Source organism: Macrosteles quadrilineatus, unplaced genomic scaffold, assembly GCF_028750875.1.
Source record: "Macrosteles quadrilineatus isolate MER2022 unplaced genomic scaffold, UCM_ALF_1.0 Scaffold_3__2_contigs__length_128488019, whole genome shotgun sequence".
Classification (NCBI taxonomy): Eukaryota; Metazoa; Arthropoda; class Insecta; order Hemiptera; family Cicadellidae; genus Macrosteles; species Macrosteles quadrilineatus.
In genome coordinates, this window is record NW_026542596.1 from 72,667,852 (window position 1) to 72,680,629 (window position 12,778).

A 12,778-nucleotide genomic window follows, 5' to 3' on the forward strand; every position below is an offset into this window, starting at 1 on the left:
TACATTTAAATAATAACAAACAAATAAGTACAGCTGAGGTATTTTTAACAATAGGTACATGGAAAGTTCCCTTTACAAAGGAATAACGACCTAAAAGGGCAATTTATGAAATAATGGGTAGTTTTGCGCAAGGTTTCTCGTCATGACGAACATTTTAAGTATATGGTTTTTGGGGGTGTGACTTGTAGTTTTCTCAAAAGTTCATGGGCACTTTTGGATTTATATATGGATTTACACAACGGTAGGCAAGTGAAAATCCTTTTTGATCGTGTGCAATTTAAATACATATATCATACCTTTAAAACATTAACCGAAGAATTAAAATTAATTGTACAAAAACTAGAAACACGTCTTATGAAAAAAATCTATGCAATATAACAGAGAAAATACGTGAAACATTTAAAACACCTTTGAAAGTGATTAAAATTGTTCATTAGTTAATCTCACAACTGTACCGGGAGCTTTTATAATCGATTTATATCGATTACAATTCATATCGATATATCGCTTCTTGAAGTTACGCCTACTCAGCTCGACATCAGTAAATAAATCATCGATATTGGGAAATTCAACAATGTAGGATTCCCATCCGACCCACACAACATAATGCGATTAGCTTTATATGCTAATTGATATCACCCATACAGAAATAATAAGTTGATGATTTAGGATAAACTTCAGTCAAACATAATTACCTGTGTGTGTAGGAGTGGTATTCGATTGTTTGAATTAATTTTTATTCTCGGATAGTTTTATAACGAGATAAAAGACTTTCTAAAGCTAGTTAATTTAAATATCCAGAACATGACTTATTCAAACAAACTTGGTAACAAGTAACAAAGCTTAATGTTAATTAAGCCAGCAACAAAAAATGACGCAAAATACTTGGAAATTCTCCATTTAAACGTCAAGCAAAAACTAATTGTAAATTGGTCAGTCAAATTAACAAACCATAGAGATAATAATTAATGTAAAAATTCTATTCCGCTATTTTAAATATATAAAAAAACGTTTGCCATCAAAAGTTTTTTTAAACTGGCCTTTTTCAAGTCAGTTCTTAGAAAAGATACACTTAACAGTATTGTTTGCTTACTTAACAACATTTTTTTTTACTTCACAGTTCAAGTTTGGACTAAATAGGTTTAAGGATTGAGAGAAAATAATAAAACAATTTAATAATTACTTCAAAGGCCAACTTAACAGCTGTTAAGACACGGTTGGGTAAATGATTTGTTGCATCAAAATCAGTCGCAATTAGATGTTACAAACTAAAACATAATTATCTTAGACGTTATGAGTAGTGATTGTAAGTAATTAAAAAACGGTCGTAGGTAAAGTAGTGTACGAAACTCGCATAAATAGTCTTTGCACGATCGTTGCGTAAATTACTTTAAATCAACAAATAAAATTATTCAAAATACATATACACGACACGAACAAATAACTGAATGATATTCATTTAATAAACGTATCACTTTTAACACATGGGACGCCTAACGCCTTCAGAAGTGTCGCCACCTACCGTCAGACATAACGACTTGACTTGCTGCTTTCCCAGAAGTCGGCGTTAACAATACTGTTAACATCCTCGTTATGTTACTTCAGCTGAATTGGTCGATTCAACTTATAAGGATATCTAGTTCGCAGTGTTTACAGTTTTATAGAGAAATGAAAACATAGAGGAATGAAGGTTTTGTTTTTGTTGGTGTTGTACATCTTCGAGGCAAAAGCTTATTTACTGTAGTTCATAAAACGTGTGACTATATTTTTTTTAACAATACAAATTAGTAAGGATGGTAATCGATACCAGGATAGTGCTTTGAACTTTACAATATTAAATTTTCATTAAATTTGCAAGAACCTGAAATCAAGAGATAAATAATATATTTTTTTAACTTTGTTGATTTAAAAACAAATTTGCATTATATAAAATAGCAACCGGTTAGTTGTAAAAAAATCATTCCATTGCACTGACATAACATTTAAAAGGTAATTGGTCGGAACATCGAGTAATGAATTTTCTTCTTAACACAGAGAAACATATCTAGGAAGTCGGAGCTTTAATTTGATACCAAATATGTTTTAGTAATTCCAGTAGGATGGCGTAACATATCGTACGCCACTCGTCCAAAATGTGTTTACCGGACTCGTATGGTAATCCCGCACTCGACTTCGTCTCGCACGGAAACGACCACACTCGTCCAGGACTAGAACGTATTATACTATTACCATAGATGAAGTTCTATGCTATTACTGATAAAGATGGAATATAACAAGATAGTTGATCTACAGTTACTAGATGCCACTTTGTTTTCGTTCTAGAGTTTCAATCGTTATCAGTAAATAGTCACTCAACTCTTGACAAGCTCTTATAGTTTTATTGACTTTTCAGAGGCAATACGACGCTAAGAGAAGTCAGTTTTTTTTATTTAGCAAAGCATTGATTTGACAATCTAGTAAGATTCCACCACAGTGTCTTGATTACAATGAATGTTGCGAATTGTTGTACCAATTAATGCTATTTAAAGATCGGGTTGCGTTGAAAAAACATTGGTTGATACAGTAAGTAGTGTGGTCAATTTATCAATCATTTCCAAAAACGTCAAACATTTCTTTGAAGCCAAAAGAAAAAATGGACGAAATTTGGCGAAAACACACGAGCAAATTGAAACGTTTAATGTAGCAATATTACGCCCTTACTGTAAATATTAAGTTCCATGTCAAATTCCCTTCGTACCGATAAAAACATAATAAATGCAATATTTGAGGCTATACAGATTAAAAAAGCTGGGGTGAGCATAAGGACTACCTGGTCATTTCAAGTCGAACTCAAAGCGATAAATGAGTTGAACATCAACCCAGTACAATGTTAGATTTACCACTGATATTTTAGATTGACCCAACATACTGGCCTCAAACTTGGTAGATTTGACCTGACACTTTGTAGGGCTCAGGTCAGGTAGGCCAGAGCAGTGTGGGAACTGCGCCACTTAGTGGAGAGGCGCCGCTGTATTTATGAATATGTCGACTGCGCCTGCGCGTTGCCGGAGCAGAAGATACCATCACGCATGCGCCGAGCAGTCACCGGTCACCGGCCTCTCCTTCGGCAACTGTATCTAGGGATTACAGTGCAAATATTGGGATATGTAGGCTGAAAATATTGATTTTGGAATAACTTTAGGACATTGCGAAATCGATTGTATATAATTTAAAAGTTAAAACACCTTTTTTAAACAACATAGTACAGTAGAACGGATTAATAAATGTGGCCACTTTTATGAACCTTGTACGAAAAAATCGTGTTAAATACCATTAAAGAAATATTGATAAACTTTTAGATAAACACACCGTTACATTAAACCTTTTATATATTTGTAATAGGAATGTTTATACTTTTTAGTGAAGTACAGAGGGAAGCCGTACTCATTTCAAACTTGGTTTGTTTTGATTGTAGTTTTAACTCGATTTGGGTTATGCACAATCAGAGTGTGACATTTTCAATAAAAACACCGCTCCAAAACCACATTTTGTTGCATAACTGTGTAACCCAAGATATTTATGATTTGTTACAGTTTATAAATAATCCGACAAAAAAGAAGAACTAACTCCAATGAGAGTAGAATATAAAGACAATGGTAGAAGTTTACATTCTCCTCAAATTGGTGAGTGAACAAACTCTAAAATGTTTATAAATCCATGTTAAAGGCAAATAAATTACATTAGGTTCTTCAAATAAGTAAAGGTTTATCAAAGCATGCGACTTAGCAAAAATTCGAATTTCTAAAATGCTCAGACAATCGGAGAATATTCTCGAAGCGTGAAACATAGAAGTGAAAACGTTGATGGCGGAGAAAAATGGTCGGAAGATTTGGGCTCGAGTCGGAATAAAATAACAGTTTGCTCTTACACTCTAGTTGGGGCGGAAACTCAACTCAAAATATGAGTAACACTTTGCATGCATTGTTGCATGAAAAACTTCACCCACACGAGCTCTGCCTACGAACACAACATGTTTACTCTCAGAGATGTCTTTAGAAGTATTGTTGCTTTCATTGTACATAATCATGGACTAAAGGAAAATGTTTCGGGGAATTTGTAGATCAATATAAAAATATAACCATGATAATGAGATGGGAAGAATTTACTTTCTACAATGGGGAAATGTTATGAAGGTATTTTACACCTGATTTATGAGATAACCTATTTATGTGATTGACTTTTAAATACTACATGAGACAAGTCATCTATTTCTAAATGATCTTTTAGAAACAAAACCAACATAAATGCGCTACATAAAGTTCTATCCGTAGTAAACTGTTAAACTACTTAACATTTCTTTGGTACAATCACGAATTAAAATGACCTAATCCCTGAGATTGCCAATATAAGTTATATAGTATTTAAGTAAATTATTCTATAGCATTTTTAAGCCTTTCCATTGCATGTGACATATTTTCAAACGAGTATAATAGCAGAAATAACCGTTAACTACTCTACTAAACTACTACACTAACTTAACACCTTCTCTAGAAGACTAACAATCCTAAGTCTAATTCCAGTAGAGGTATTAAAATATCGGAAAAGCTATTACATCGCAATACTGAACTCTTCGCCACCTGGGTCTTAAGCAATTGGCTCCCATAAAATTGAGCTACAGTTGTTTGTTATGGCTTCAATATGAAGGTGAAATTTCACTGTCTACCCTAACCTGGCGATTCATTTGATAGTAGACGCAAATATATTGGGTCATATCTCTTCACCTATTGACATGAAATAAATCAAATCAGCTAAGTAAAACAAAATGACATAGCCTACGATGGCTAACTACAAGTTTTAGATTGAAAATTTAAGTTAACTCATAGATGTTACTATATCCATACAATAAATTTAAAATTGCATAAGTATTCACTTTGGTTATTGCTAGTTAACTTCTTAACATATAGTTAAATCTCAAGATTGTTTAGTATGTTTCGAGTAACGCTTGAACACGCTATTATTAAATACGTATATAGAGTGTCCCAAAAAGAATGGACCAAACGTGAACTGGCATAAACACTTTATTATTTAAGAACACAAGTTAAATTTATAATACAATTTTCAACTTCTTAAGTCTTTAACTTCCATTCACCGCCTAACCACTTCATGTTCTCCGTTATTTGCCCGAAGAAAGTCAAATCGGTGTTCCAGCTCCGACCACACATTGTGGAGCATTTCATTCTCCAAAGGATTACTTTATCTTTGATTTAGGTTACAGTATCAAATTGGTTAACAATAGATACACTTGATCCTTCAGAAATCCCCCAGAGAAACAAATCAGACCACAGATTTCGTCTCTATAACCCATTCAATAACTGCGCTTTCAAGTGCACCATATTACAACTTTTTGTTTTGAAAATTCAAACGTGCTAACAACAATGGAACAGCTGATTACTGTTGAAGGGTAATAAGAAAACTGTAGAGACGCAAGATTTAAAACTAGTCATAGTTGACTTTTCAACGACCCTTGGTAACACTATATTAAGCTGTAGATTTGATTCATTCTTTTTGGGACACCCTGTACGTAAATGTCAGATATGATGTACTTTTCTACTTAAATCGAGTAAATATTTAGAGTAAAAGTGTGGGGTTCACTTTTTGCATACTATACCAGTCAATAAAGCTGCTGTCTCCAACCGATTGAAATATCGTAGTTTTATGAGGGAGTGTGTTCAAACTAGGATAGAACTAGAATAAATTGTTTTGCCAGTCGTTTTATTTTCTAGTGAGAAAATATAAACGACTGGCAAACCAATTTGTTCTAGCAGTGACGTAGCCAGGATTTCAAAATAGGAGGGTCGACTTACCGGTGGGGGGGGGGGCTGGGGGTATTCCATACCCCAGGTAAAATTGGGGTCCGGGAAATTTTTTAAAATATAAGCCCTAAAACGGTCTTTTTAGCTCTCTTGGCATTGAAAATAATCTACCCCAACGTCAATACAGTATGATTATATAATTTTACATTAAATTTAACAAAAAAATATTATATTTAAGACCGGAAGCGGGGGCCCGGACCCCCAGGACCACCCCTGGCTACGTCAATGGTTCTAGTAAAGGGAAAAAGTGTTTTCAATAGTAAAGATATTTTGCTACTAGCACAACTAAATCAATTCTACTTGGATATAAAGATCCGCTACAGCTACATACTCAGTAGTCAAAAATAAGACTAAACCATTATCTTCCCCACTTGAATATCCCTTTTAAGCAGTAGTTTTCTTCGAATACAAAAGAATTAAGGCAAATTTCTCCAAACTCTTGAGTCTATTTATATAGTAGGTTACGTAAACTTGACTAATATTGCATTTAAGGAATTTAATCTCTTTGCATTCGTGTATAAAATTATGGTTTTGAGATTCCACTGTCGTGCCAAGACCGTACGTAGTTGGACGTAGTCCTGGAATCTGGAGTCCTAATTTAGCTAGTTGTTTGGAAACAGACCTTTTTAGAGGAGAGACTAAAATATCTTGTTTTCAGAAGGAGAGAAGCTAAATGAATCCTTGAGGGCAACAACAAGAACACAAAACAATACTATGTAGGAGTAATTTTAAATTTACAAACACTTCTACAATTCTTCAACTTTAATTAATTGTCTTGCCTTTTTATTGTGTAACAACCCCATTTACTAAGTAGTTTTACCGTTAAAATTTTAGCTAGTTAAGAGTGTCCTCTTAAAAAAATAAACGGCATCAGTATTTTCTTCCAATACCTTGTCAACAACCCTTATAATAGATAGATAAGTGGTGTAAGTAACGATGAATCACAAAATATTCAATAACCTTTGAACCCGAATTTTATAGAATTGGGTGCTGTACTATTTTGTTTAAAGTTAAACATCCATAATTGTAATAAATAATATTCAAGCCGATATTTAAAAAAATTGATATTACAATTATTTTATGGAGTTTTATGGAAAATCACAATTGGACCTCATAATTTCTTAAAAAATAAATAAATTCCTATATATACCATGGATTAGTATCCAAATACAAAAAGGTTCTTCAAAATCTTCAAAATCGGACCACAAGTGTAGTCAGTAGCTCTGTACACATTTACACACACAATATACAGACACACACGGACATCACTTACAAACCCAATTTTATTTTCAGAGAGGCCCGAAATGTATATTCGCACCCAAAACTCAAACAAGAAAATGTTGACTAAAAACAATACTTTCTTCATTATACTATGTATGGAGAAAGTAAAAGTTTGATCATGATTGAATTACAGAATAACTAGGTTATCTTAAATTTAAGTTTATATATTGTTTGTAAAAGGTTTCGTATTTGACTATTTAATTTTGTATATGTTTTTATTGTAACATGTTAGCGTATAAAGATTCATAATGATGATACTTTAATGGAATGGGAAACAAGTTTGTTTTAGTAATATAGCCGTCATTTGTATTAATCCATTGATTAATTAACCAAACTACCATATATGTACTAAATATATATTTTAATTGTTCATTTTAGGTAAAAAAAGGGAATGAAATCCGTGATGAAACCATTAATTTACTGTGCACTAAGTAATATGGTAATAGTGTCTTAAAAAAGTATTGAATTTCCTACTAGTCGAAGAATACTTTTCTTGTGACATGTATTTTAATTGTTCTCATTGCACAAAATACGTAGAAAACAGCGAAGACGTAAGTACTTAACATACTTTACAAATAGATGAGATGAATGGTTTTACCCAATTCTCATAACTTCCTCTCACATGGATTGTTTTATAACAATATTGATACTTAACTTAAAAGGTAAACATCAGAAGATAATACATGGTAGTGTTAATCTGCATGTTTATTGATTATTATAAGAGTTACTTAGTATAACCGTCATGATTTACACAGACCAACTTTTCTTATTCAGATGTCTAAAAACAGATAAGAAGTTTTTAACCTTTCGACATTTAGTTGGTACTTTATGTTTGTTTTAAATTAATAGTTGCATAAGATATAACAATAACTTTAACATAAAAAATTTTTGTTAATTCATTGTTAAATTTTTTTACAACTAGGGAATGGTAAATAATCTATATATTAATTTGAAACTGTTTTTCTTTGTCATAGCTATTTAGAGAGAATGGCTGGGTGTAGAAACTCGGTAGAGGTGTCTAAAGAAAGGCCTTGGTCTGTAGATGAGCCATCAAAAGAGAAACATGGTGAATTCCCTTGGGGCTCTGCCCCAGTGGCCTTTAAATTCCCATCCCATGTTATTCTTATGGAGGAAAACGGGGTTTTTGTCACAGCTAATTTGAGAGAACGGCTGGGCGTAGAAACTTGGAAGGGGTCTCTAAAGAAAGGTCTTGGTCTGTAGATGAGCCATCAAAAGACGAATGAGGTAAATTCCCTTGGGGCTCTGCCCCAGAAGCCTTTAAAGTTGCCTCTTCAGATTTGTTTACATTACGACCATATGTATAATTCTACACTACTTTTTAATGAAACAGCTGTTAATATTTAAATTGTGATTTGTTGAATTTGTCAAAATGAAGTACAGTATTTGCAATGGGTTTTTCTGATTTTAAATTGGATTTTCTTCTGCATCGTGTCATGTTTTGCAATATAATGTTCTATTCTATTACCAAATCAGTGGAAAATCCTAATATCACAGTAACTCTTAAAATTATTTCATTTGGAGTTAACTTATATCTATTGTATGGGTTGGTTTCTGCCTTTTTTACTTCTTCTTGGAGATTGTACGTAGGTGATATTCGTTGGCATATTGCATCTGTAGACGAAACTTAGGTTGGTGTAATTATTACAATGGAAAAAAGCGAGAAATCCTGGACAATTTGATATGGGCTAAAAATAAAACTGAATCAACACATTTCTTGAGCAATCATTGAAATAATCGATTTGCAAACAATGGAAACATAGAAAAAGTCATAGAACACAACCAAGTAGAAGAAATACAAATAATTTTTTGTTTCATTTATAATCGTTGTCATAGACAACCTAATGCGGCTATGAGAGGGAAAAATTTGTAGAAAACACTAAAAAAACAAGATAAGCTTTTTGAAAAAAGATAAGATATTTACAAAGGATTTTGATTGTATCTAACTGTTGTGTAGATCGTGAGTATTTCCATAATCTTTGAGTCGCCTGTAATGCTTCGCAATTGCTCGAATTCGAGCAACAGGTACACTAGTTCTGTATTGATTTAGAAATTAACAGGGTATCTAAACCCTACAAAGCAGCTTAGAAATTGGAACCTATTTCCTTTTCCATGGTTGCAAAAGTTGTGTGTTTTGGTTTTGTATCTTTTACCTTTGACTATTAATACAACAACTTTTACGCAATGAAGATTTAAGTCAATAAATATGATCGTGGTTTTATTACCAGCCTTTCTTAAAAAAGAACACCTTTCAATTTATGAAATTAATTTAGACAAACGCGCTCGTAGTAACCCCCAAGGTTGCTTTCAAGTTTTCTTCTCTAGTCCAAAACCAATTCTCCTTCGTAAAATAACCTTCCAATCAGTAATATTGTCTTAAAGCGTTTCGACAACACTAATAATCAAGTATTCGTCAAGGTACAAAAGACTTTTTGAGCTATTGAAAAAAATGTTATCACGTTTTCTTCTCGGGATAAGGATACACTTCAAGGCACATCTCCCGGAAAGCCACCGGGTACTCCAGGACATTTGTGTGATCGAACTCCACGGGATACCTAAGCTTGGGGGAGAGATTCTTGAGACCACGGTTTAGCCGGGAGCTGAGAAGATGGAAGGTGTAGTAGTCGTGCCACTCGGGAAAGTCAGTCATGTATATTTTCCACTTGACGCCGTAGTTGCCGAAGAGCTTCTCTACTCTGTGGACCAGATGAGGCTGGTAGTCTAGTATATGATGAGTGGGGTAAGTTCCGGCGTTGTAATACCTGGGAAGAGAGTGAAATTTGAAGATTATGGTGGAATATGACAAGGCGAGATAGCAGAAACATCAAGAAACATAAAAAAAACATCAAGGCTGGGTGTCTGAGTGGTTAAAGTGTTCGCTTGACAAACAAAAGGATGCCAGTTGGATCCTGAAAAAATCAGTAGCTTTTTGATGGTTGGAAATTGGACCCAGCTGTTCCTGATCATTGGGATTTAAATAAATGATCTTGACAGATGAAACAACTGATCTCAGCCAGTAACAAAGCTACAGAGAAAATATTACACACATCCTTGACTCATATTTGGGTTCAAATACGCACCCAGGTGGCTTCCCAATCTAAAATAATTGATATCTTAATTCAAGGATTTGAGGAAGATTGAATTTGCCATTATAGTACATTCTTCGTTGTGGGATTACAAATATAAATGTATTTCTATGTAAGCTGTTTCACAGCTCTAAGGAAACTAAAATGGTTGAATCCGGTATAACCATTTACTTGCCTAAATAGCTTTCAAAATATGGCTAAGAAAGAAAATGCTGCTTCTAAAATCCGGTCAGGGTGCCTGGCTCAACATAACCTGACCGGCTATAACTACATTTCGCTGTCTGTGTACTGAGTGTTTCTTAATTAACCTAAACAAAAACATGCATTTCACATACCATGATGAAGGGTCGTAGTTGTCTTTGTACGACTCGTACCATATCCTGAGAAACCTTGCGTCCTTATGAGCCACAAGGATTTGGTTGCCCATGTCCTTCCCAGGGAACCAACCCAGCGCGATCTCGTATCTGAAACAAACAAGAAACTTATAGTTTACTAGTTTGGCCATTGTTTAGTCTATTCCGATGTCCTCAATTATCTGAGCTTTTAACTAGTAAAGCATCAAGACTACTTGTCCTAACCTACCCTATTAGTAACACTGTACATAAGTTACTCGTTGGCTACATTTCAGTCCTAATACCTCCATGGTATCCTATTTCTTGGATATTACAGCGATAATAATACGTAACTCAAATTTTGGTGATCGAATGTATTTATATGTTCTAATTACTACACATGTGTGTGAAAGTGTCTATTGATAGAGCGCGGTACTTCGGGGTTAAATAAAAAAAAAACACTTTTTTTGTACAAGGGATAACGTTACAAACAAATGGTTCCGGGCCAAAGCCTTCTTCCTAGGTTGTGAAGGTGGGACAAAATAATATCCTGGTAGATGCCTTAAGCTCATACAGTATGGATACGTCAATACGTCTTCCCCGTAGAATATATTTTACTGAATGGATGGTATCCAGCAAGATCACTCCCGGAGCCAAGCCTCGCCTACAGTAAAATATCTTCAAGACAAATTACGCATTACTGTCCAATAGATGCCTACGCTGGCTGAGGAGAAAGACAGATAGGAATGGAAGGGGGTCTGCCAAGACAACTATGCAACCATGTTTTGTTAACATTATTAGTAATTAGCGTAGGTAATGTCCAATTCCAAGACAGCTTCAGAAACTTAGATGTTCATTACAGTAGCTACAGCGTAACCGTCCAGAGGTATCCGTACGTTTGTCTGGACTCCGAGTATACGTTATCCCCATAGTAGGTATCATACTGTAAGTGGAGGAACTACGCAAGACTAATGTTTAGAATAATGACATAGGCTACTAAAGTCATACAGACTCCTGATAATGAATGAGTAGAATCCAGTAGATGCCTCCGTACTTCTTCGGGACTTCTATTCTGGTTACGTCATCTTATTGGTAGTTAAAAACCAATTCATTCTACAAGCTATGGAATTGGCCAAGACCAATGTCCAATATATACTAACCTACGAAAGTCATCCAGACTCCTGACAATGTATGAATCACTGTCCAAGTAGATGCCTCCGTACTTCCTCAGCACTTCTAGCCGAGCAACGTCACCTCCGTGGTAGTTCTTCCACTTTGACCTCAACTGCTGACCGAAGATCTCCGTTGGGACCTTCATCTTGTTGATGATAAGTACATCCTTGAAGCCTGAAAGATCATGTCTAATGTATTCAATATCAATACAAACTTGGTGTATTCATATTCAAGCTTTAATGTTTCAGTGGTACTTTCATGAATAGTAACCATATTTTGATTGCTGTATTCCCTTTCGCCTGGTATAAACAACAAACATTTTGGTGTCGTTACATCTAACTCATTAGTTGTCTTGGCCAAAATGTCAAAGAGATCAATGGCAGTATGCAAGGCATTTTTGTGAAACTTCTTTAATGCAACCCAAACCTTGAAGGGGGCAGCATTCTACCTACTGTCGTTGTATTGGATTGTTGATCAAGAACGTAAAAATGACGTAAAACATAAAAAGCTTTGCTGCAAATAATGTTTGACAGGCAATTTATGCAAATGCACTTTACTAAAAGTAAACTTAGCCTCGAATTCTCTATCCCGGTATTTTCCATTACCTGTCAAATTCATCATGACCTCCCAGTAGTAACCGTGAAACCCGTCCAGATCCGTGTGGATATACAGTTTCTCCGGCCTCTGATTCTTGAAGGCTGCCATGACACAAAATGCGTGTACAAAACTGAACTCTGGCTGGCCGAACCTGATGAAGTGTACATGGTTGGGAACTATATAGTGACCGTCCGCGGTGCCGCTTTCGTTGTTGAAGCCCTCGAAGTCCATGTGTCTTTCCCATGGTGGAATAGTGACCAGAGCTTCAGATCTTGGCGGAGTAGTCACCACAGCTTCATTTCGTGGTTCGCTCACACAGGTCTTTCTACAGTACAAGTCTGCGGTGAATAGACGCACGGTAATCACCGTAGCGTAGACGATCACTGCAGCACACACAGCCACAAACTTGACTGACACTCCTGGGCGATGTACCATTGTA

At 35.0% G+C, this 12,778-nt stretch overlaps 1 protein-coding gene across 1 annotated transcript; it reads right to left on the bottom strand.

The window, feature by feature from the left end:
* Positions 1-9,188: 9,188 nt before the first annotated feature.
* LOC128990442 (uncharacterized) lies at positions 9,189-12,778 on the bottom strand. Its single transcript, XM_054412806.1, has 4 exons — positions 12,348-12,778; positions 11,730-11,916; positions 10,573-10,701; positions 9,189-9,913 (listed from the first exon to the last, which is right to left on the bottom strand). The coding sequence occupies exons 1-4, from the start codon at positions 12,772-12,774 to the stop codon at positions 9,607-9,609; spliced, it is 1,050 nt and encodes a 349-aa protein (XP_054268781.1). The 5' UTR covers positions 12,775-12,778; the 3' UTR covers positions 9,189-9,606.

Bases quoted from the DNA above. Each gene is read 5' to 3' on its own strand.
- LOC128990442 (XM_054412806.1), bottom strand. From the start codon at position 12,774: ATGGTACATCGCCCAGGAGTGTCAGTCAAGTTTGTGGCTGTGTGTGCT. The intron at 10,702-11,729 runs GTTAGTATATAT...TGTTTGTTTCAG, and splicing joins AGTCTGGATGACTTTCGTAG to ATACGAGATCGCGCTGGGTT. The intron at 9,914-10,572 runs GTATGTGAAATG...CTCTCTTCCCAG, and splicing joins AACTACGACCCTTCATCATG to GTATTACAACGCCGGAACTT.